The 25,835-nt window shown below is 40.0% G+C and overlaps 1 protein-coding gene across 14 annotated transcripts in view; it reads left to right on the top strand.

Annotated features, from left to right (window-relative positions):
- Gtdc1 (glycosyltransferase like domain containing 1) overlaps positions 1-25,835 on the top strand; it is a 365,277-nt gene that overhangs the window by 281,711 nt on the left and 57,731 nt on the right. For all 14 annotated transcript variants that reach the window (XM_029469968.1, XM_029469955.1, XM_029469956.1 and 11 more), the window contains one exon: positions 15,199-15,513. In XM_029469968.1, coding sequence (XP_029325828.1) covers positions 15,199-15,513 — 315 coding nt within the window. The remainder of the gene's footprint in view (positions 1-15,198; positions 15,514-25,835) is intronic.

Here is a 25,835-nt window from a genome sequence, read left to right as displayed (position 1 = left end):
GGAAGGAAGGAAGGAAGGAAGGAAGGAAGGAAGGGCCCTTATATGACATTATGGGACAAAAACTTCCAAAGGTGACATTGAATTTGTTTTCTGTTGGTCACCTACAGCAGGCTGTGCAGTCCACCACTAAGAGTAGTTTGTTTCTCCGGTGAGACTCCCTTTTTCATTTGTAACTACTTATTAATTGGAGTTAGTGCTGGATTGGGGATGGAGACTTCTATCCACTTCCCCTTTCAACTTTAGTGCCCCATCTAGTGCAGACATGTGCAGATACTGTGTATGCTGCAGCAGTCTCTGTGAGTTCATATGTCCTGTTGTATTTAGAAGGCCTTGCTGTCCTCCATCTCCTCCTCCCAGGGGTTCCCTGAGCCCTGAGGGGAGGGATTTGATGAGCACATCCTGCTTTATGCTGAGTTTTCCATTGTCTGTGTGTGTGTGTGTGTGTGTGTACGCATGCGTGCACCATATCTGGCTGTGGTTGGTTCTCTGTATTATTGTTCGTATGTACTGCAAGAGGAAACATCTCTGATGATGTCAGAGTAAGACACTCATCTATGAGTATAACAGAATGGCATTAGGAGATATTTTATTGTTGCGTTCCTCTAATAGAACAGTGGTATCTGGTTTTACCCTCAGTCCCTGAACTCTAACCTGTGGTTCTTGGTCACCAAAGCAGTGTCAGGTATGGGTTCTATCTTGTGGAGTGGGCCTTACATCAGATCAGATATTGGCTTCTTACCCCACAAACTTTGTGCCATCTTTGCACTGGTATATCTTGAAGGTGATACACTGTTATAATCTTGTTATTCTAAGAGCAAATATTTGCATGTGGGTGGACCCTCTGTGAAGCATGCTGGATGCACAAAACATGAACACCTTAGAACTGCAAATGCTGGTGTGTATTTGTTCAGAGGGTCAAGCTTGGAGTCAGTTCTCTTTGCTTGCTCTCCTTTTGTATGTCTTCAGTTTTTCCCAGGCAGTGTGAGAAGTGCCTCAGGATTGATTCACATGTTCTTCATGGAAGAAGAGATTGAAAGTAGAAAAGAGATATTTAGATTCAGAAATAGAATAATCCAACACAAGCCAAATAGGAGATCAAGAAAGAGAAAATAGAAATTTTAGCACTCAAATCATTGCAGGAAATGTCCAAAAATTACTAAAATGGATAAATAATTCTCAAAATAACACATATATTTAGATTACAGGGTCAGAAAGAACAAGAGACATTTCAGAATAGATTCTAATATTCTTACTTCAGGCCCTCATAGCTTGGGCTCCTGAGCTCCTCAGCACTCAACACTGGTAACATTGTTCATTCTTTACAGTTTGAAAGTTTTGCTTTTTTAAAAAAAAATATGCATTATATCACAGTTTTTTACCTTTGGAATGCCTCTTTAGCTCTTTATGTATTGCTCCTGGGTGGTTTGGTTTTCTGTGTTTTGTTCTATTAGTCCAGCCTGGCCCCTAGTTCAACCTGTCAAATGTTTGGGATACAGGTATGCATTGCACCTCACTAGAAAGGTACAGGAAGACCCCCAAGTACTTTGAAATTTCTGAGTGATTATACTTGGATTGAATTTTCTTTTTCTTTCTTTAGTTGGGTTCTCCATTTCATCAGTACAGAATTCTTTGTCATAGCCATTCTTCATTGCCCGCACAATGTTTTTCTCATTCAGTTCCTTCAACTCTGTTTTTTCCTTAGTTAATATTTTTATTGCTTCAATTTCCCATGTACACGTAGTGTGTGTCTGTATGTTTGCCTGTGTATGTATTTGTGGGCGAGTAGTTTCCATTGCTTTGCCTGTTTGTGGCTACCTCATATCCACAGCCATATAGAGACCAAAAGTTCTCAATTGTTCTTCCTTCTTAGTCGTTGCAACAGGGTCTTGTGGTCAAACTCAGAGCTCAAGGATGTGGTTAGTCTTGCTGCACAGCCTGTTTTGGGTACCCTTTCTCTACCTTAGTTGGCTAGACTTACAGATGGGCTGACAAGTCCAATCAGTACTTACATGGCTTTCTTGGGATACAAACTTCTCTCCTGGCATTTGCTTAGCCAGCACTTTAGCCACTGAACTACCTCACTATCCTCTATAATATTTCCTAGGTATTAGCTTTGTTTTGTTTTTAGATATCCTTTCTTTCCTATTAGATTTTGGTTTTCCTCCCATGCCTGCAAAATGCTAATATTGTGAAACTTACTATAGAATTCCCTGTTTCCTTCTGTTTCCTACATTGTAACAGGTTTTTATTCTTTAAGTTATATTAATCTTTTTTTTTTTGTCCAGTTTATTATTCCTGTTAAAATGTCTCCTCAGGGACTGCAGAGATGGTTTCCTGGTTAGGAGCACATCTTGTTCTTCCAGAGACCAGATTCAGGTCCCTGTGTGCTTCTCAAGCAGCTCTCAGCTCTCAGCTCCCTCCAGCCCCGAGGGATCTGAACCACTCTTCTGACATAGGCAACCCTTCTCCCAAATGCACCTGTGTACACAGAAAAGGGAATCTTTTTTGAAGAATGATTTTTTAATGTCATTTAGAGACATTTGATTTTAGAACAAGACCTCAGAAGGCCATTAGTTCTTTGGAGCCAGAATTTGTTCACTGGTGACCATTCTCTTCAGTGGAACAGATCAACTTGTTTTGTGATTCACCACTCCCAGTTTCTCTAGGTCTCTGCAGTTAGTTTCCAGAGAAAAACTTGGACAGTCTCCTGGAAGCACATCTCACACTGTCCAGGAATAAAATGGGGAAGGCTTACTAGAAAGCCACAGGTGAACGGGCTTGTTTTCCTTTTCCTTAGCTCACCCTTGCCACAGTCCTTGCCTGGTCTCTGCTCCAGTCCCTCTACTTAGAGATCCTTTCTGCCCTTGATGTGGAAGCTGACCGAGATCAGTAGTTGATGGGAGAGTCTGGGAGAGGTCATCAGAACCTTCAGCATCACCTTCCACAGAGTTATGCCTAGTGTGCTTCTGTCCTGCTCTGCCACTCCACCTCCATGGACCCCTAGAGTAGACAGTGCTTGATCCTCTCAGAGCCTCTGCAGTACCATGCACACTGCACCCATGCCTACTCATTGTGCTGAGTGGTGTGTTCTGTCTCTTCTCTGTCCCGGAAGCATATCTCCCTTTGCATTCTAGCTTCAGAAGTTCCATGGGCATGTTGTTCTATCGGCATCTCCCCCCTTTCCCACTTTGTAATAAGAGTCTCTTCCTTCACCCACTATTTTGGGGGGGATTCAGACAACAGAGGGAGGTTATATGTTATTGTTGGCTCTGCCGCATTTATACTAAACTGTTCTTCACATCACTGCCAGAGTGTTTATACAGACCTACTGTCCCGAAACTCCCCAAAGAGCTTTTAGCACCTTCACTTGGATTATTAAGGACCAAGCCTCCCCTTGTGATCTGGCCCCATCTTCTACCGTTCCTGTCTGTCCCCCATCCAGTTAGTGCTCGCGCTGGTTTTACTCTTCCTTTCTGGATCATTATGTCATGTGGTAGGCCATTCGCATATGTGAGTTGTGCTTTTCTTTGGCTAGAGTTCTGTTAGATAACTTTGCTTACTACAATCAAACACCTGAGGTAGCTAGCATATGCAAAGAAAAGGTTTATGTTGCTTTCAGTTTACGAAGTTCAAGGTGCAAGATCAGAAATCTCCACTGGATTGGCTTTTGCTCCTTATGGCAGATGGAGTCACATGTGGTGGGAATATGTGAAAAAGTAGTCTTCTCTTGAACCAGATCAGAGAGAGGGACAGCCTTCTAGATCAGTAACTCTTTGCCACAGTTACCAAAGGATCTCATAAAAACGACTTTCCTTGGCAGGTCCCAGATTACCTGAAGTCCTTCCCCCTAATACCATCCTTTAAAACCAGAGTCTTCAAGCTCCACCTCTCAGTAGCATCACCCTTTAAATCAAACAAAACCCAAACCATAGCAACAGGCCACCCTGTTGTACCTGGCAAACTTCTGACCTTGGTGAGAGCAGAGCTGTTCATCCTCTTGTGCTGGAGCCAGGCTCTCTGCAGATGTGGCTTCTGCTGCAGCTCCACCCCGATCCTTCTCCACTGGAGCAGCTCTCAAGCTGACTGCCACGTGGGCAGCTGGCCATTTGGCCCGCCATCTAGCACTCATAATTTTGGTTGAATGGTGGATTTTTTTTTTCTCTAAATCTTTTTTTACTCCCTGTTTCTGCTGGTTTTTCAGACCATTCCTAACCTTGATTATATTGTACAAATGGCATACAATCCCTGCACAGCGGATGTTTCTAGTCAACTATCTTTTTGCATATTTACTTTGCATACTTTTATTTCAAAAGTAAAATTAACAACACTGTCCTGTAATATTAGTTCTGAATAAGGCTGGTTTCTGTAGCTTATATATAAGCTGTAGTAAAATCAGAATGTGAGTAAACTAATACCTAGCATTATAACATTCAATAAAAGAGAGAGAAAGAGGTGAAATGTTGGTGTTATGTTCATGCCTGAGATGGAAAGTGGTACTTTACATTTTCTGATTTTGTTTTTCTAGTTATATGGAGTTTAAAGGGAAAAGAGGTAGTGAAAGAAAAGTGGAAAGAAAGTGGAAAGCAGAAAAGAATAATATATGAAAGAATACTATATGAAAGAGACATGGAGAAATATGGTTATGTGTATGTGTGTATAAAATGTATATAATATATACATATATTATATACAATATATATAATATATATATATATTATATATATATTAGTTTATGTGCACCTAAGGCATGGACACAAATTTTTAACTCATTTACAAATGAAGATAGCATATTTAACTGCTTGTCTTAAATGGGTGGCTAAAGTATAACATGAAAGAAATTTTACAGAAAGCATAAATTGATCCCTGTGCAGGAGTGCTCAGAATGTTCAGAGCCCCTCTAGTAACAAGGAAATACTATCATGAGCTTCTTACTGTTGGCATCAGTTTTTATAGTGAAAGTTGACTGAGTTCTTGGCATGCGCTAACCAGTATGAAAGCACAATTCTACAACATCATGTTAGCATTTCCCTACTACAAACAAGTTAATTGGTACCCAATGAAAAGACTTCTCAAGACAGCCTAAATGTAGCAGAGCCCTGAATTTGAAACCAGATAATGTGCCTAGAGCCCTGTGCTATTCTTCATACTGCTTCACTGATTATCAGTAAGGAAAACCTTGATGGGAAGTTTGAACTCTACTTCTTTGAAATGTCTACAGCTTGCCTCATTCTCAGGGGTAGGTCAGAAGAGCAAACCTGTTTCTAAGATACTTTCTTTTAATGCCCATGTTCTCTCAGCTCTGACTTTCAGCTTCCTCTGATAGAGATCTCTTATTGTCACTGTCAGCCTGGATACAGCACCTCCCACTGCTATTTTCCTGGTTTCCTTTTCAGGAAATTTCACCCATCATAGCATTGTACCTGTTTTTTTTCCCACCACACTATCTAATAAAACTTATGGCATACCACTAATTTACATGCCAAGTGGACAAGGAGAACCCCAAATAACTATAATCAATGAAGGCAAGCTGGGAGCAGGAGAGGTGGTCTTCCCCAGGGAAGAGCACTATTGATTATCCAGGGGCAAACAGAAATGCCTGAAAACATAAAGTAACATTTTATGAACTAAACATGCTGTATTTATAAATATATATGTCTTAGTCATTATTCAGTTGCTCTGAGGAGACACCTTGACTGCTGCAACTCCTAGAAAATACAGCATTTAACTGGGGATTTGCTTCTAGTTTCAGAGGCTTACAGTTTTTTTTACCATCATGACAGGGATCATGGTGGCACACAGGCAAACACAGCACCAGGAGTAAAGAACTAATCCTCATCTAAGGGCAGAAGGCACAGAGAGAGAAAGAGACTATACCTGGCATGGGCTTCAGAAACCTCAGAGACATCCCAGTGACACCCTTCCTCCAACAAGGCCACACCTAATCCTTTTCAAATAGTGTCACTCCCTAGTGTCTAGGTATTTAAATATATCAGCCAATGAGAGCCATTTTTATTCAAACCATCACAGTTTAAATAAACTGCGCGCACGCGCGCGCGCGCGCACACACACACACAGAGAGAGAGAGAGAGAGAGAGAGAGAGAGAGAGAGAGAGAGAGAGAGAGACGTAGGCAATAACAATTACTTTAAAAGAAGCCATAAGTTTAAAGGAGAGTGGAGAAGGGGCATATGGAAGGGTTTGGAGGAAGGAAAAGGAAGAGAGAAATACTGAAATTATAGTGTTAAGAAAAATCTTGTCACACTCCAAAGGAAGCAGTCCAATGGAAACCCCGCCTAAATTTGTCTAGGAAGAGGGAAGTGATTCTCTCTTTAACTCTAGTATATTTTTCCCACCATTTTTTAAACCTCTAAATAATGTCTCCTCCCAAGAGGGAGAAAAAAAAAATCCTGGACTACAGTACATGAGTGAAGGCCACTTCCAGACCTCCTTCCAAGTGTCCGTGTTTTATTAATTTTTAATGAGACATGGGATTCCAGGAGTAGGGAGAATAATTACTTGCTGAAAAGTAAATACTTGCAAAGCAAGTCAATCATATGAATGTAAAATAGCCCATTGCTCTAGTTTGGAAGAAACTACTTCAAATGCACATTGGAGAATGTTTTTGTGCTTTGTGCTACATTAGTGATTTCTGCATTGCTGTGGCCAAACACGCCACAGAGACAACTTAAAAAAGAGAGAGAGAGACAGACAGACAGAGAGAGAGAGAGAATTATTTTGGCTTATGGAGATTTTAATCCACTGTGGCAGAGTTCACTGGAGCAAGAGCCAGTAGTGGAATGCTTCAATCCAAGATGGGACAGTGATAGCAGCTATTCCATTGCATAGACTAGGAAACAGAAAAGACCGGATCTCAATGCGTGGTGGGTGTAACACAACAGACTTCTCCAGGTACTTCCATCTGCTAGCCTTCTAAACGTCCCCCAGTCTGCAGTCTTGCTCCACACTGGGGAACAAGCATTCAGAACCTGAGCACACTAGAGGGGGCGTTTCACATTCAGAGCATAGTCCTTAACCATCATTAAGCAAGATGGATAAGTAGAAGTTCTGAGCTATGAAAACAGTCGATGAGTAAATTATGCAGTTTGTGAAGTGTTGAATGATGGTTTCAGAATAGTTTTAAAATGTTGTGGTGGGCTACAGATATAACTCAGTGGTTCAGCATTTGTCTAGTACAGACAAAGTCCTGGAATTAATCCCTACCACTGGGGAAAAAAAAAGACAAAGGACAACAAAGATATTGGTAACCCCTTGCACATAGAAGCTTAACTATCTGTTGAATAAATCTCTTTGATTATTAAATGCAGTGACTTATTTACCAATTGATTAAGGAATGCAGCTATACCCAAGATGACCTTAAGAATAATCCCAGCATTAGATAAGGTATCAAAGAGCAAAGTGACCAGAAGACTACACAAAGACCCATAGTGCCAGTAGGAGACTAGGGGAAAAGAAGGAAAAAGAAGCATAACTTAAAGTCTGCTTCCACTGAGAGAGGAAATTCTATCCTGGGAAGTTTACCTAGGGATTTTCCTAACTATTGAATTATTAGAGGAAACCTTGTATAAGCTAGAGTTTAGTTACCTTAGAGAGCTTCTTTGTCAGGGCAGTAGAAATAAGAAGTCATTCATGTTGGCAAAGATGCAAGGTAGATTTCATATTGTCAGACATTCATAAGGACTTTGAATTTCTGTGTGAAGACTATATCCTAAAGGAGTTTTATAAAATTGGGTAAGTGAATTGCTCATACAAGTAGGCAGTTAAATTAGCAAAGTATATAATCTAAAACACTTTGAAACTAAGAGAGAATGGGAATTCGAGACATAACCATTTAAGATAAATAATACTAGTCATATATATACACTGCTCTAAGAGAGTCCATATAAACAAATGGTGAAAGAAAAGTTACCCCCGAAGTGGGGATTTGTAGAAATTACTCTTACAAATCATGGTGGAAAATAAAAACAAGTAGGAATAGGCTCATAGGAACAAAACCATTGTGTCCTTAGGACAGCCTTATATTGGAGCCATTTAAAGGGAAGGAATCAGGAAACCAGCCTTCACAGTAGGAGGGGAGTCTCTTTCTCTGTCTTTACTAAGTTTGTCTCCTCTCTAGCACCAGACACAGCGAATGAGGCCTGTCTGGTGGTCACAAATCCTATTTCAGTTTCAACATGCATTTCTTGGCCCTATGAATAGTTGGATGATATCTTCTTGTTAATTTTAACTGAAACTAATTTTTGTGGATGATTATTTCTTATTACAAATCTGTCCTGTCCAAGGAAGATCCTCTTGCCTCCTGTCCTCTCAAGATTGCTGTCCATATTTCATGTCGCCTTTGAATGTTTACACCACAGAAGACAAATGTTGACTCTGATACCAAATACTATCTATTAAAACAAACAAACAAACAAACAAACAGAAAAAGCAGTCTCAGCCATTGTAGTGCTATTTGGTGTCTCATTCTTCAAAGCACTTGTGCTGGATGTGTGAGATTATGACTGGCTCATCTGTGACTAGAGTCTGTTCAAACAACTTTCATGGACATGTGCCACCTATTTTACTAATATTTGCCCTTAGTCATCACCAGTGAAATAGAGCATGCCTCTATACCACAGCCAACCAATCAACCAAGAATAGGACTCTCTCCTTAATGCTGTGGCTTATAAACATACAGTTATAATTAGCATGCATTTCTTTTTGCTTGTGATTCTTCTCTTTAGTAAAGATAGCATTGCAGGAGGTAAAGAGAGAATGTGTATACAATCAAAATCTGTGTCAAGAGGTTTGCTTTTATACTTTATAGATACATTAGAAAGTATATAAATCTGCTTACCATATAATTGATGTATTGGAGACATGTGGGTGAGCATGATCTTTTAATTATCTTTGCTATTTGCTTATGTGAGTAAATTCTAAAAATGTTAATTTGTAATTAATTTCTAACACATTGTTGGGCAACAGTGAATAGGGTTTGGGGTTTTTGGGGGGATTTTTTTGCTTTTTGTTTTTTGTTTTGTTTTGGTTTGGTTTGGTTTGTTTTTTTGGTTTGGTTTAGTTTTTTGTAAATTACCCAAAGGCTTGGATTACTGTATGGTCTGTTTGTGTCTTACTGGTTAGTTTTAGAAGTTACTTATTTCTTATTCCTCTTTACTTTCTCCCTGATTTGGTTTCAATTCAAGAATCCACAGAAACCACTTATGTGACCTTGTTTGATTTTTATCTGTCATCTGTATTTTCTGAACCATGTCTTCTTCTGTCACCTTTGCATGAGTCTAATGCTTTCTTTCATATTCCCTACTAATACTGTCTACTAACACAGACCCGTGTAGAGTTTCTCCTTTGAAGTCATCATTTTCCCAAGGGCATGCCTCTTCCCATCCCTCCCATCACTAGTATAGAACAGTTATCACCCATCTGCCTGCCCCATGCTTTTCACCCATGGTTCTTCAGGTCTCAAGTAGCATTTCCTAGAGTTTTCCGGGTCAACTATCAGTTCTGAAGATGCCATATTAGGGAGGTTTCTTGTTTCATAGGATGCTAAGTGTGGAAGAGTTTTATTTATTATGATATAAGAGGTACTCAAATGAGAGGATAAATAGACATTTGTATAGTATCTGGTAGTGTGCAACTGTAAAAGCCCTTCACTGGATGAATGTTCTGTAACCCTCATTTCCTAAACTTGTTTTCTTAAGAAACATTTTTGGAGCTGAGAGTGGTGGTGCATGCCTTTAATCCCAGCACTTGGGAGGCAGAGGCAGGCGGATTTCTGAGTTCGAGGTCTGGTCTCCAAAGTGAGTTCCAGCCTGGTCTCCAAAGTGAGTTCCAGGACAGCCAAGGCTACACAGAGAAACCCTGTCTCAAAAAAACAAAAAGAAAGAAAGGAAGGGAGGGAGGGAGGGAGGGAGGGAGGGAGGGAGGGGGAAAGAGAGAAACAAACAAACAAACAAACATTTTTGGATGTCCCACAGATTTGATGTTGCATAAAACAAATTCTGTGAAGGCTCCAGACTTAAGTGCAAAGTGGTGAGTTGTACTGGTCCTTCTATCCCATCCCTGAGATGGATCTAGACATCTCTCCTTTGGACCCCACAGAGCTGGCACTGTGCAGCTTCACATTTCCATTTCTCTTCTCTGACTCAGACGTGTGGACAGTGATCATTTGCACTGCCCTCTCCTCCTCACTCACCTAACATTTGCATCATTTGTGAAATTGCCTATTGCCTTCCCAGTCTCTTTGATGAAGCAAGACTATAGATCATCTTTGTTTTGGACTACAATTCATAGAAATGGGTTTATTTGTTTGTCTATAAAACTATAGGTGGAAACTACTGTGATAAGTATTTTTATTACAATCTCTGAGTAGTGCATCGCCCATGAATACCGTTCAGCCAAAACATTCCCTTTGGCATTTTATGTACCATGTGCACGTGGCTGCCTTTCCTTGCTCTGAAGCGTGCCCTCCTTCCTCTTGAGTCCCTCTCTGGTCAGCTCCATGGTCTCTGTACTTTAGTGGAAATTACCTGGGTTCCTTTCACTTAGTATCCTTCTCATCATCAGTTAAATGTATTTAGAATCTGTTGGTTCTCCTGATTGACTTAAGGTTCAGCTCTAGGCTTCTATGTGTGGATTTGCAAAGAGGATGGGGAGAAGGATATACATTTGGACCTAGGAAACTCTTGCCTAAGCTTGTCTTTACACTCTGCCTGGCATGGTACTGGGGTTTTGTGACAATGTCTTTGGAGATCCTAGGACAGAGATGGGAAAGATTAGGTTCTGAAAAGAGGAACTGCAAGAAGGAACTCTCTTTCATGTATTGGCCATGGGTTGGGAAGAAAGTTAGAAGGGAGAGTCCTCTGGCAAGTAACAGATTGGAAGTGTGGGACCGGGTGTGCTGAGTCATAATCCTGAGAGCTTCTGGGAGATCCCTAGTCCATGCTCTGAAAGGCAGCTCTGGTTTTCTTTCTCTCCTTATTTCACAACCTTCTCTCTCTGCCTCATTAGCAGCTCCATGAGAGTTGGAGCTGAGGTAAAGAAGGAAGTGTTGAGACTTGAGCCTGTTCGCAGAGTCTCTGTAGGTTAGTTCCAGGATATGCTGTCCATTTCCATGTTAGCCCATCTCTAAGGGATTTTTTTAAAAAGCATGAGATCAGTTTATTGCAGGTGTCTCTTAACTGCAGATTATAAATAGTGTCTGGTTAAGAATATTCTGGGTGGGTTAATTAGAGTGATGACTATTGTTAAGCAAACTGCTTGTTAGTATTATGCCTGTTTGAACTTGGTATTGATGAGAAGTAATTGACCACAGAACTGCATTCTGAAAGGCAGAAAAAGGCTGTCGTTTTTTAATTTCTATTATGGCAGTAAATTGTTTACATAAACATGTCTATGAAAATATGAGCTCCAAGGCACAGAGATTCACTTTGTACAGGATGGTGAATTATATTGTTTTATTTTCAGATTAATGCATTTGTCCAGCCTGCCTAAAAGCCAGCTTTATTGAAATTGAGTAGTTAAAAATGTGTTTTATTTTCAGCTATCTCTTTTGCTACAGAGTGTATGAGAATAGTGTTTTTAACTTACCCTAACTAAAAGAGGTGCCCTGTTAAATCCAAGTAATTACCTAAATACTTCTTTGGGTGACAATCACTATAATAAACAGACTGTTAAAGAAAAATGTGAAAAGATGTATAAATAAGAAAAAATTGCTATAACCACCTTCTTCTAGGTACTGGATTGTTATCTATGTTATTTATTGGTATTTTGTCCAGCTCAATTATTAAGTTTCTCTAGCTCTAGCATTCTATGGGGAATTTATTCTATGAGCTAATAAATTATACCGTCAGGGAGTTTTTCTTGAAATTCAGCTTAAAATTTCCCATTCTTAATTTCATCTCATTATTCCTAGTTATACCCCCTTGTACCAGGCTAAATAATTATTCTTTCTCCTTAGAGACGCCTATTATGTATCCGTCTAGTTGTCACTTCACCAGGCCATTCATATTTAGCTCCTTTAATCTGTCCTCATAAATCAACTCTTCCATTGCCTTAATCATTATTATTGCTCTTCTAAGAACTACCTAATTTTCAAACATATACAGTTGTCAGGGACCCCAGTGAAATCAGCATTCACTGAGACTCAGCTTCTTCCAGCCTCTGCCAGAAGACTCAGAACCCAATGTGCTGGCTACTGGGTCAAGGCAGCACTTGCTCATCTGAGTAAGTGATGTTTCCAGTGACGTTTTCCTTATATCCATCCTGATTTCAAGATTGATGCTGTTTTCATGGGTTCATGGGATGGGATTTGTAAGCCCTTGGAGTTAGTATCCTCATTATATCCAGCATTTTCCCATGCCCTTATTTGCTACCACCTATCAAGGCAGCGACTGTGTTAACAGGGGAGTCTGATCTTCCTGAGAATGCTTTGGTAAGCATGTGGAGTACGATCAGGCCTAGAACCTGCCCATGACAAAACTCCTAGTCAATTATCAACTCTTATTGTTTACAGCCCGGGAGCCAATCTCCTATCCTTTTTAATTTGCAGTTTCCCTCAAACTCTGGATAGTATAAATAGATTTTACTAGAGAAAGATGGGTCATGATACTCTTTTCTAAAGGTGAAGATATTCTTTCAGTGCCTATCAATTTATTTGTAATTGTGAATCCTTTGTGCACTGTTTGTGATTTTGTTGGAATGGAATCTTTTCTTTTTGCTGGCATTCTTTATCTGCATAAACAAATCAACTGCTGCTTTCCAGATGCGTCTGAGGTGGGAGGCTCCTTCTCTTACTATCTGCCCTTCTCTCCAGGAAGTTAAAGATTTGGCACACACACACACACACCTATCCATTGTAGTTCTCTCAGTGAGAACTTAAGATGCCCTTCATATTATGATTTTGTTTAGGAAGAATGTTCATTCGTTCCTTTAAAACTTCAGTACCAGTGACATGGCATTACAGTCTGTAAATGCACGGGCATTTTCCCACTTTAAATCAAAGACTGTCTTATTATTTTATTGAGGAATGTAGAGAATTGGTACAATTCTTTGTACTTTCTCTGAGTGCTGTCATCTGTTTAGCACTAGGGAAGGCAGGAGTTCCATGTACTGTTGATACATCTCTGTTTGGACTCAGATTAGATCCGAGGCTTCATAAAGCAAGCCTAGGAGCCCCTGAAGACCCCTTTTAGTTGTAGACTCTCCATGGTGTGCAGCAGCCTATATATATATATAGGCTGTTTCCCTCAAACTCTGGATAGTATAAATAGATTTTACTAGAGAAAGATGGGTCATGATACTCTTATATATATATAGGCTGTTCAGTTCTCATACGTTCCCTGTGCTTTCTGATGTTGCTTGTCAGGCTTGAGGCCTGGTTAACTCTCTCTGCCCTCACTCCTCAGTGCACCTGGCTTTTGTTTGTGTGTGGATACCTTTTACTGTATGTACTTCCTTCCCATCTTTCTACTCTCCAGCCCCAGCCCCCACCAAGGAGGCATGTATGCACACATATGAATGTTTTTTATTTCCATCACAATCTTTATTCACCTTGCTAGAAATAAGGAACCTGAGCTAACAGTGTCATAAAGTAAGTCTTCAGATTCCACACTTGGTGTCTAAAACAGTTTTGTTTTACTGTTTTAGTTTTCTGTTTCCTCTTTCCTTCACCTTTGCAAGAAAGCCATTTATTATCTTTTACAATCTACCGGCTTCCCAGTAAACCCTACCATTCCTCACATATGTTACAATGTTTTACTGTTTCACAAGACTTTCCTGTCTTCAGGATCCTGCTTCTCTCTCAGCAAGTATCCCTAGGGCAATAGCCCAAAGTCCCTGTGCTTTCCTCCCCTGTCCTCCTGTGTGTCGCTCATAAGCCCTCATCTTCTCAGAGCTTCTGCCTATTCCATCAACAGAGGCTCTGCGAGCATATGCAGCCCTCACCATGGAACAGGCTGAGGTGCTGGGCTGCCCTGCTCCAAGGCCTTCTGAAGGGCCTGTGCTTCTGTTACATATTCTGTGGAGGAAGGCTTTTGATTCATCTCTGTAGTGTGGCAACACTCTTTCAACTCACTTCCTCCACCTGTAACTGTAGCTTACTCTGCTTCTAGGAGTTTTCTTCCCCACCTGCCCCCCTAAGTAGATGTATTCTTTATTTATTCACTGACTGCCTAGTTAGGAAAAGGCCTAGGCTCTGGATGAGCTTACAGAATTCTGAGAGTTCAGACACCTGGCCCAGCCAGCTCCTCCAGACCTGCTTTCTGGACTCTGGGTTGTGTGCTACTCCAAAATGAAGCCCTCTCCCTGTGCATCCTTTTCTACTGCCCTCCTAATACAGAACTTGCCCGCCTTGTAAAAATCTTTCCATAAAGCCGTCTTTAAGCTTTAGTGGTCTGCAAGTCAGGGATCCTCTTTTATTTCCAGTTTCAGAAGCTACAGTGTCTGTTACAGCATAGAAAGTGTAGCTAACATAGCCTCGCTGCTCCCTCACCTCTTTCCTACTCTCAGCACTCTTGGTTTGCTCGCTATAAATGGATAACTCCTTAAGGTTAGATCGTGTAATGGTATAGATGGCTTGTTGATTTTAGGGAATATTAGATTTTTTTAAAGATTTTTTTTAAATTTGGGTTCTTTCAAACCAGTACCATATTTAGCTGTTTGACAAAGCACTATAGAAAAACATAGATATGAAAATTACAGAGAGTAAAATGTGCTCCAGGAGGCATCAGCCATGTGAACCTAATAGAGAGTATGTATAGGTTCCCAGGAACACAAATAGCCCATGAACAGAAATGGCAAGAGTTAACCAAGGAAGATTGTGAATGAATGATGAGAATTGTTTTAGGCCTTGGCATGACTGCAGATACAGAATGGGAATCCAGAAAGACAAATGGGTGAGAGACGATAAATTACATCATGGTCGTGTGCTCTACAATATCTGCCACACCAGTTTGTAGCCACAAAAACTCTTTAGAGACTATTAAAGAAAGTCGTAACCAACTTTAGACCTTTGAGCTTTCTCTTGGTAACTAATACTTGTTGCGCTTTTCCTGAGAACTTTTGTCATAACATCCTTATTTTTTCTCAGTTTTATATGGCGTCACTGTGTCCTTATAGGAAGGTAAGGGACTAATTTTNCTTTTTTTTTTTTTCACTAAAAGCATATTGCGTTCCCTTTTTGTAACAGATTCATGCCCAAGCACAAAATAGCCCACTTAAGGAGGATGCTCAGCCTTATTGGAAATGATGCTGCAGCTCTGTCTGTGACGCTTTGTCCCCAGCCAGAGCAGAGGGTTTCTAAGAAGTTACTGGAGAACTGTGAATCAAAGTCTGATGAACACCCCGACCTCGATGCTGAACAAGAAACCCTGGACAACCCATCAATCCATAAATCAGGCTCTCTTCCTGTGAGTAAAGAAAACCTGCCTCTTGATCCCAGCACCCTTCTGTGTGGAGCTGAAGATCAGCAAAGACCGCTGCACATTACATGGCCGCACAGGTGGTAAGTCCAGACACGCCACTTTCTCAGAGCTTTACACAATGTGTTTTCACGATGGACACTCTAACTTGCTGTCTGTGTAGCTTTAGAAAAGGGTGGCTTGGATTTCCTTTCATTCACAGATTTCACATAGCAGTATTACTTACTATACCAGTTCAGCACCAGTTCAGGCAGCTTTGCCCATAAGTGTACATTAACTATTGTGTTTTGATTTTTATATGTGAATTATAGATAACATTTGTAATGATTTGTTCAACTAGTAATGGCAGCCAGACACATTTTAAAAAAATCAAATGTTATTCAAGAAATTTCAAGATAGAAAAATCATATGCCATTATATCCTCCCAGTGCCTGTTAATCCTGAATTACTTCATATATGGACTTCAGTAAACCACATCACTGTTAAAACAATACTTTCCACTCCTTATTCTTGCTTTGACCAGTGTCAACTGGACAGCTTCATTTTATTTGTAGTGTATTACTGCATGTGAAGCGGTTTCCCTCCTGCCAAATGATTTTATATCGTGCTAGTCAAAATTGTCTAGCTGAATGTCTTCTCATCACAGGAAAATCAATGCAGCATATAATCCCACCAAATATAAACTCGTAAACCTAGCCCTGGCTTCTATAAATTAGGATTTAAGGAGGTAAAATGTCCTGATAATCTTCTGGTATTAGGCATGAATATTTTAATCTAGTTTTTATTCCTCCCAGTTAGTTTAATCTGCATGTGGCCTGATTAGAGTTGCTTCCCCTACAGATTATGGCCTCTTTATTGCCGCAGTGCTGGGCTGATCATTAGGTCCGATTGAGAGCAACTGTTTGCAGGTGAAGTAATAAGCACACACACCGGCAGGAAAGCGCCTTTGCCCAGGATTTGCCTCCAAGCACATTAAACCTCCTCGAGCTCTCCCAGCTGATCTGCAGCATCTGGTACCTAACGGGATTCTGCCTTTGATTCTAAATGCATGAACCTGAAGTTTAGGGGCTAAGCGTTGTGAGGAGATGCAGTTTGGGGCTTGTTTGTTCACTTGTCACCCTTCCAGACTCACATTGTCCTCAGAGTGTCACAGAGCTCAGTATTCTTTCGTGTGATTTTAAGTAGAGTGGGTCGGGATGAAATGAGCCTATCTGAAGGTAAAGTGCCACCCGCATTGCTGCCTTCTGCAAACCTCTAGTCCATTAACCTTTGCGTCCCTCTAAATGGAGAGTTATTACAAGAAAGTCAATTCTAAGAGTTTTCATAAAAATGTTAAATAATTTGGAGACTGAGGGTATAAAACAACAGTATAGAGGCAAGGTTCTCACAACATTGAGAACCATGTTAGTCAACACTTTGCACAAAATTAGACAGAGCTATGTTAATAAAATTAACAATATTAAATTGAATAATTCCCTCTCTTCCTTTGTATATTTTTGCTTTAATTTAATTTAATTGCCTAAAGTTAGTTGCTTAAAGAGATGCAGCATGATGTTTGTGCACATTCTTATTGTTAGAGCTAAATTATTTTTAATTTGGAGAAGAGGGGGAAAAAAGCCGCATCAGCAAGAGTAAATGCCAAAATATAAAAGTAACACATTCATCCTTACGGGTAATATAGTAGAACATTGGAAACTTGGAGGTTGCCAGACACATAGCTAACATTAGGGCTAATTTTGAAAATCTAGCGTGCAGTCAATTTTACTGATGCCTGGGGACATACAAGGTAGAAGCTGACAAGAGAACTAATTTTGTTTGGGTTATTTACTGCTATGCATCATCCACGGGTTCCCGCCTGACACACAGCTATATGAAGGGGATATTATCACACACTAAAAATTTATGTTGACATGCGATATTTGTTCAATATGTCAGCAGTATTACTTTCATAATCAAAAGAGTAAGAAAAAGAAAAAAGAAAAGCACTTTATGCTCATATAGATATATCTTTTTAATAACAGTCTATAAGGTTAATATAGTTTACCTTTGAGAGTATACAATGAAAACAAGCAGGGTTAGGAGGGGAAATGACAGAAAGCATCAACCCGAGCTGTTTGTTTGCCATTACCTACGCGAGCCATGTCAGCTCTCTGGCCCGCGTCTGATAGCTATTTGTTGTACAGAGAGCACAGCATAAAAAAAATATCAAACTCTTAATACTATTGTGTGCCCATAACCATCTGTCACTGCTAGCCTGGAGATGAGAGGAAGATTAGGAGGAATAAACACTGAGCCGCCGAGCATTGGTAAAGCCTTCGGGCAAAAAACTCTTGTGGGGACATCAAAGACATTCTAATTCCGAGGCAGTCAAGGATTACAGTGTGTAACCTGTGCTGACAACAGATAAATGACTGGCAATATTGTGCCAGAGCTGTTGGGTCCTGCATGGAGTACTGATGATGATGATGATGATGTTAGCGTGCAGAATGGACTCTGCTGGGATAATTTTATGATAAAACACTTTTTTCAAATGCCACTGGGTCTAGGCAGACATTTACTAGCTACAGGGGTAGCAATCAGTTTCTTCAAAATTTACTGTTCTAAGCCCATTAGAGTTCCGGCACAGCAAGACTCTTCAGTGAAAAGCTAAAATGCCTATGTTTTCTTTAGGAGAATATATGCAAATGTTGGGAGCTGAACTCCTACCCTTTAGTGGTAGGTGCTTTATCATCTGATTTATGTAAATTTGCTCATAAAAATCAGTTTATTTTTAATTGGTGAATATGAATTAGAAAATTAAGACTCTGGTTCAGCATTCTTCCCCAGCTTCAAGCACGCATTCATTTAGACTTCCAATTGTATGGCTGGAAAGCCCATCACTGACCTAGCAAAAATGAATTGTGTCCTCAGGGAAAGAAAGGTTTCACTGGAAATGAGTGGGGCTGTCTGGGTCTCTTACAGTCCTGTTGGTTCACAGCTCCACGCTTTGGCTCACTGTGCCCTGGTCTGCATCTGAGCCACTTTAACTCATGAGTGGCTATGGAAGCTCTGCTGTCCATTCATTTTCGTCTCCGTCATGCCCATTCTCTAGAGGAGAATGGAGAGGGGAAATAGCAGCAGTGCTGTCTCCCTCTTCCTCCTCATCATCACGAGAACTATGTCGTGAAATCCTGCAGTTGTAGTATCTCCCATGATGGGATCATGAAAGACTCAAACACCGTGTTAAACCTCCAAGACATCCTGTACTGAGTCAGCCAGATGTTGAGTGTACTTTGTAAAATATGTATCAAAAGTCAGTGGCATTTTCTAGAAGATACATTCTGGCTTTTTATCTGTGTTAAGATGTCTGTGTGAGAACAGACCCTCAAATGTAAGGTTTGCCCCTCTCTGGTCTTTCTGAACCTGAGATTGTGAGGACTGTGGTGTACAACCTATGCTGACAGTAGATAAATAACTGACGGTATTTTAGCAGACTTTCTGGGGTTTCTGCAGAGGATTTGTTTCCTCCTTTCTACCCAGTCCTTAATGTTTTGTTATAAACATCTGCAGCACGACACAGCCAATAGAAATGACTTAGAGAAGGGCCTGTGAAAAACACTGCTTTGGCAATGCTTGTTTTTTTAAAGCTATTTCTTTCCAAAAAGTCCAGCATTGCACCAGCTTCCAAGCTTTCTGTAAAGGTTTCTATATCATAGTGGCCACAAAGACACACTGCTAGATGGAGAGTCAAGACGCATGTAGAACATAGTAAAAGCTCACACTTGTCCAGGCCCCTGTTTCCCGACAAACACTCTTAAAAATGAGTGGGCCAATCAGATGGGCCAGAGGCCAAAAGCGTGAGGAAGCCTGAGGATCTGAGTTGTAACCCCAAACCCATGAAAATGTGGAAGGGGAGAACCAGTTCCACGGGGCTGTCCTCTGCCCTCTACTGCACTCACACATATTCTCCTGGTAATAACAAAGGTTAACAAAAGGAGTGAGACACAAAAGGGCGTTTGCTTAGATTATACCTATGAGTGTTTCCTGTTTCAGACATGAAAACTGAGTGCACTCTGTAAATCACATGCTCCTCCTCCTCCTTTTTGGTGTGTCTGTCTGTCTATCTGTCTGTCTGTTTGAGAGAGACAGGGTCTCATCTCACTATGTTGCTCTGGCTGTCCTTGAACTCACCTTGTACAAGAGTCTGGCCTCTGCCTCCTGATAGGATTACAGGTGTGTGCCAGTTCACATTGTCATTTTAAATAACAAGAATGCAATAACAAGCACATGGTAACAAATTACATTCTGTAAAAATTATAGTTTCCAAAATAAATTAATTTATATTAATTTACTGCATCTTTATACCTGTTGCAATGGGAAGTTTAAGTAGAAGACTATGAAGAAAATCCTGCTTCATAGAGAGATAGCATTTTAAAAGGAGTATTGTAGGAACTACTATGCATATGTAGATGCTCTTCTTTGATGCTATGTCAGGACTTAACAAAAGGGCTTTGTTAAAGGTTACTTGCACTTTGGAATCATGGAATCTGGAGCCACCGCAATGCTTTAGCCATGGTCTGTTCCTTGCAGATTGAATAGATTTTCTAAGCATCCTGTGTAGGTCTCAAGGAAAACAGAGCCTCACCACATAGCGCAGATTTGGTGCCCATTGACAGGATTCATCATGTGAATTTGAGACATCACTATGAAACTCAGAAGAAACAGGCTTGAGTCTTAGAAGGCTGTTAAGCTCGTGGTATAGATGCAATTTCACCAAAATTCTGTTGGTCAGTTAAACACTTGAGTTTATGATAAAAACACATATGTCAGTTACCTTCCTTAAAGTGAGCTTCACATAGTTCATATTTGAAAATACCCAAGTACAGTTAGCAGTGGTGTGTCAATCATTCATTGAGGTAAACTCTGTTTCTTAAAGAAGTCAGCTGTTTCATCTTAGAAACCAAGCAGTTGTACAAAGACTCATTCTGAAGATAAACACTAGGCCTCAATTTTCATGAAAGTTCTTTAATATACATTTCTAATTGAATCACAGAAAATATCAAACGATCTATTGAAATGATTCAATAAATAATATGAGCAATTTTTACTGTATCCCCAACCACCTTCTTAAATGAAAAAAGTTCTTTTTCTTTCTTTTGCTGTCAAGGCAAATGGGGAAGCCTAGGATGTCACTAGTTGAGTGCCCCCCTGCCCTGCTCTGCGCTCAGGCACAGTCTTCCCACAGCCACGTCTGTCCCATAAAAGCATGTGTCACACAGTAAAAAGGTCAAATTATATCTTAGATATAATATCTTGATCTTAAAACTCCTTGAAATGGAATTAAATGCTCAGGCATTCACAAACTACCACAGCAGACCACTGTGTAATCATCGCCACTGGCCTTAGAATTGCTTATTTTTTTCAGTCTTGTGGACTAAATTTTCTATCCTGGAATTTTAAGATATTGTATCATATTTATTGTGTTCTAATTACAATTTTTATTTTAGTAGATGACAGCAAACAAATCTTTGTCACATAAAAGAAAACCCAGACAAAACAGAACTTACCTCATGATGAGCTAAGTAATTAGGAAACTGTACTCTAAAAGGCTGTAACCAACCTCCTGAGTGGCCCGGAAGTAGGTGCTTTCTGGTTGAGAAAGATAAAGGTGATTTGGGGGTGTTGAGGAGTTTGAAATTATTGGAATGGTTACAGTTTCCTGATTGGTCCAATGGGATGGCTTAGCAGATAGGGCTCTTGGTGTCAAACCTGACCTCACAAGTTCACCCCCAGGTCCACATGGTAAAAAGAAGGATCCAGCTCCACCAGGTTATCCTCGGAGCGTTTGTGCTGTGGCTTGTTAATGAACACACACACACACCTCACATAAGAACACTAAATATCAACTATTTTTAACGTTCCCCATTACCTCTTTATAAGAACTGTGGGAGAACTGTCAGTCAGAGCTTTTCACTTGAAGTCGATGGAATTCTCATTTTCTGCCTGGCAATTGCAGCCCTTTCCATAAAGTAGTGATCAGTTGATTTGTGCAAAGTTAATTACAAGTAAGGGTATGAATTGAGAAAGGACAAAACTTAGTCTTCAGGATTTGGAATGTATTTATGTGACTAGTTGAGTGAGCATGAACCCTACCTAACAGTGAAAGGATTGACATCCGTACCTTTAGAGGCTTTGGTGACCCTTAACGAAAATAATTGATACAAAATAGATACCTGTGCATTAATACTTGGTAGGAAAATAAATTACTTTGTTTTATTTCTTGACTCTAAAGTTTAAAACACAGCTTTAAAAACCAAGCTGATACCTACCTCTGAAATGTATATTAGATAGTTGGATGAGGGCATGTCTTGGTTTCTCACTGCCAAAACAACTGGGGAGAGGAGCTTTTCCCATACATGCTTTAGAGAATCATTGTAGGTCTGTGCAGGTGCCATGCGTTCCATACATAAGAAATCAGCTGTATTCAGAGACAGGCATTCTGTGTTCAATTTCAATGTTAAATGTAAATCTCATTCCAAAAGAAAAATGGTCCTCACAGAGTATTAATTCTGGGGACAGTGGTCATGTGGATGGCCACATGTCTTCCAGCCTCCTAGTGCATTTGGCTCCAGCCTCCTTGGGTTTGAGAGGAAACTGCTTTTTTCCAATCTTCAGTCCTTCTCAATACTTAGTGACTTCAACCAGTTTTCTATTTATCTCTCAGTTAGCCAATCAAAGATCACCTGAATAAGGTTCTTATAGCCATTCCCAAATCAGTACATTTTTTTCAGATGTATTTTTTTTCCTAGAGTTTTTTTGGGGGTGGGTGGGGGGTGGGGATTTTGTTCATTTGTTTGACCTATCCATAAAGAATTTAAAATTTAAAATTTCATTTAAAAAAAAGTCTCTCAAGAATTTTTATTAGCATTTGAAAAGGCACAATTACTAATCTAAAATTTCAATGTAGTATACCACCTAATAATTTGGCACTGTTAGGCAATTCTATTGCGTTCTCTTATATATGGGATTGTATAAGTAGTAGGGGAAAAGTACAAAAATAAATAGCCAAATAATAAGCCCTATCCAATCCCTATGTATAATTCCTATTACCTACTCACAGTCTTTTTCCTGACTGTTTCCCAGACTACAGAATATATCAGCAAAGTTGACATAATTCAAGCTTGTCTGCTTCTTGATGTAAGTTTTACCTTTTGCATGTGATGTCAGCATAAACAACTTGTACCTGTCATTATCTTGGTGATGTTATACTAGACTAACATTAACTAAAGTTCCTATTGCCCTTTCCTTGCTTAATGTGGTTAAAAAAATTGTCTACACTTCACAAACCTACAGTTAACTGTGAACAAGTTTGAATCCGATATGATTATAACAGGCACATAACAAGACTCATGTCTACTGAAGAGTCTCCTTTTGCCTCTTCCTGTTCTCCTGCTGACCATACATATACTTTCATTATCATTACAAGTGCGTTAGCAAGGAGGGCTCACTGGTATGTATGGGCATGTAGATGGATGGATGGATGCATAGCTGAATGGACTTGCTTCTATGGGTGTCTGCCCTGATTTCAGTTCTAGTGATCTATAAATTCCACTGACTGTGAGATGTTTCCATGCACTGTGTGCTTTGTGCAGTTCTATATACTATACAAGCATGGAAGAAAACTTTATACTTCCTACATTGCACCTTGTCACTTGCATCATGTTTTAAATGATGCCATTTGTAAGTGCCAAAGCCTTCTAGGATAGAGACACAAACTTTAGAATGGACGTGAGGTTGTTTCAGAGTGAATGATATATATAAGAGGACTCAGTGATTTCATAGTGATGAAGACCAGTTAGAGTCACAAGTTGCTGATCAGCTATCTCCTTCCTGCTCAAGCAGTCAGGAAGAACGACTGCAAACATAAGTGGAATCAGCATCTCCAAGCGCAGGTGGAGGCAGCTGTGTGATCAGCATTGCTTTCAGAAGGCCTCTGACTTCCTGCTTTGACCTCTTCTTTATAAAATACCATAGAACGTGTAACTAAAAATCCTTCATGAGTATGTTAAAACTGAACAACTCGTGGATGCCAACAAGAGCTTGCTGACAGGAGCCTGATACAGCTGTCTCCTGAGAGGCTCTGCCAGTGCCTGGCAAATACAGAAGTGGATGCTCACAGGCATCCATTAGACAGAGCACAGGGTCCCCCAATGAAGGAGCTAGAGAAAGTACCCAAGGAGCTGAAGGGGTTTTGCAGCCCCCTAGGCGGAACAATAATATGAACTAACCAGTACCCCCAGAGCTCCCTGGGACTAAACCACCAATCAATGGCTCTAGTTGCATATGTAGCAGAGGATGGCCTAGTCGGTCATCACTGGGAGGAGAGGCCCTTGGTCCTGTGAAGGTTCTATGCCCCAGTATAGGGGAATGCCAGGGCCAGGAAAAGGGAGTGGGTGGGTTGATGAGTTGGGGTGGGAGGATCGGGACAGGAAAAACTAGGAAAGGGGATAACATTTGAAATGTAAATAAAGAAAATATCTAATCAAACACTGAACAACTCATTGTAACAGAGAGATGATAGCATTTGGGGGGGATAGTCTTGAATTGGTTAAAAACCAAAGTAATTTCTCAGTTGTCATTGAAAAAATAATCTAGAAGGAAGATTACTGTAGAATAACTTCCACCTGCTTCTTCACCTTAACCGAGCTGCTATTACTAGACACCAACTCTCACTAAAATCCAAGAAATTGGAATCCTATGGCTTTTGTAGGTTTTATAAAGTGGGGCTCAGTGGCCAGTCTCTTTTTCCTTACTCAGTTACCCCAAAGGTTTCCCAGGTAGAGTATTAAAAGTTATTTAAGGGTTGACCAACTTTGTATTGTCTTTGTTGGCAGTGCAACTAATTCGCTCTTTCAATGATATTCATTTTAGCATCATTTGTTGGTTAAACAAAAGAAGAACATTCACACAAAGAGGCAGATGTGAGAGAGTTGTGTTCGGTTAGGGAGTGCCTCACAGAGTCCATCCCCTGTTGAAGGAAATGGTGTGTCACAGTCTTCTTCAAAAGCATGTCTTTCTTTGCTGTCCTTTCTCATTAATTTAGATATGTTTCTAAGATGATCCATGATGTTACTTCTAATTATGGTTACATGCAGTTAATTTCCTTCCCTTTTTCCTAAGCTTGGTGTGAAAGACAGTTTCCTCCCAATGAGTGCCGGGTGTGCTGGTTATTCAGGAGTGGAGGGGATACTGAGGGAGCTGATCTTCCTGTTGCCCTAGCAACACATTTATTTATCAGGGGTTGAAATGACATGAGTTAATATAGCGCATACCTGCTGATCGGCAAACTCCCCTATTTCAGCTGCAGTTGACAATTAAGTCCTGGACAGCTGCAGCCAGGGGTTAATGTTCCTCATTAGGAGAACTGGGTCATTACTGGGAAATCAAGGCACTTAAGGCAGCATGGGTAAAATACAAAATTCAGCATCTAGAAGAGTGAGGCTCTTTTATGTTAATTAACCTTATTTTCCTAGGTTTAAAAAAATCTTAGATGAGCATGTCAGTGGATCAATTAATTGAAAAAGCTAGGATACTTTCCTCTGAGTTGCCTTCATTTCCTTTGCAAGGATTTCATTATTTTATGGAAAATTCTTATGTCTATATGATGAGTAAAAAGGGTATTAAAATTAAGAAGGGAATCATCATGGAAATCAGTTTTACCACAAGGGAGTGAGCAAATAAAAGCCTTGGCAATGAAAATAAATAAGCTTTGCTAATACCTCACCTAAGGAGCAGCGTGTAAGCCTGTAGGACCCAGAGTGTTTACAGGGACTCTTCTCTTCTTTATTAAGCAGTTACACAGTTATTTGACCTTCAGAAACAAAAACTTTGGGAGAGTAAGTTTGGTGATTTGAAACATTCTTCTTGCAGAAGACTGAGTAGCAGTTAAATGGTAACATTTTAGTTCATAATTGACTTTTTAAAAATATCAGCAAAATTAGATGTACTGGTTGAAAGTTTTTTATCAAATTGTCTGGGTGGTTATTTTTTACTTGATATGTTCATAAATAATGTATCAAGGTTCTTCTTAAAGCTTTCTTTTCTTATCGTTGTTTCTTTATGTGAAAGTGGCATATTTAGAGTACAAAAAGATTTAATGTACCAAGTCCTGTTCCCTCTTCATTATTGGCCTGGCTTCACTGAAGCTGCTTCTTGCCAGTTCCTTCACTCCAGGGACTTAATGGACACACACACAAAAGCAAAAGCAGCCTCTCTAGTCTCGGTCTCCAGAATACTTACGCTCTTCAACTCTAAACCAAAATTGTATGCTATAAGCTCTTTTTAAGGTAAAAACCATTGACTGAGCCTTACAGACTTGATGTAGAATTCTTACTTAGGCTTCCTTTTTTTTTTTTTTTTTTTTTTT

The sequence above is a fragment of the Mus caroli genome, chromosome 2 (assembly GCF_900094665.2).
Source record: "Mus caroli chromosome 2, CAROLI_EIJ_v1.1, whole genome shotgun sequence".
NCBI lineage: Eukaryota > Metazoa > Chordata > Mammalia > Rodentia > Muridae > Mus > Mus caroli.
This window is presented reverse-complemented; position numbering and strand designations above follow the sequence as displayed.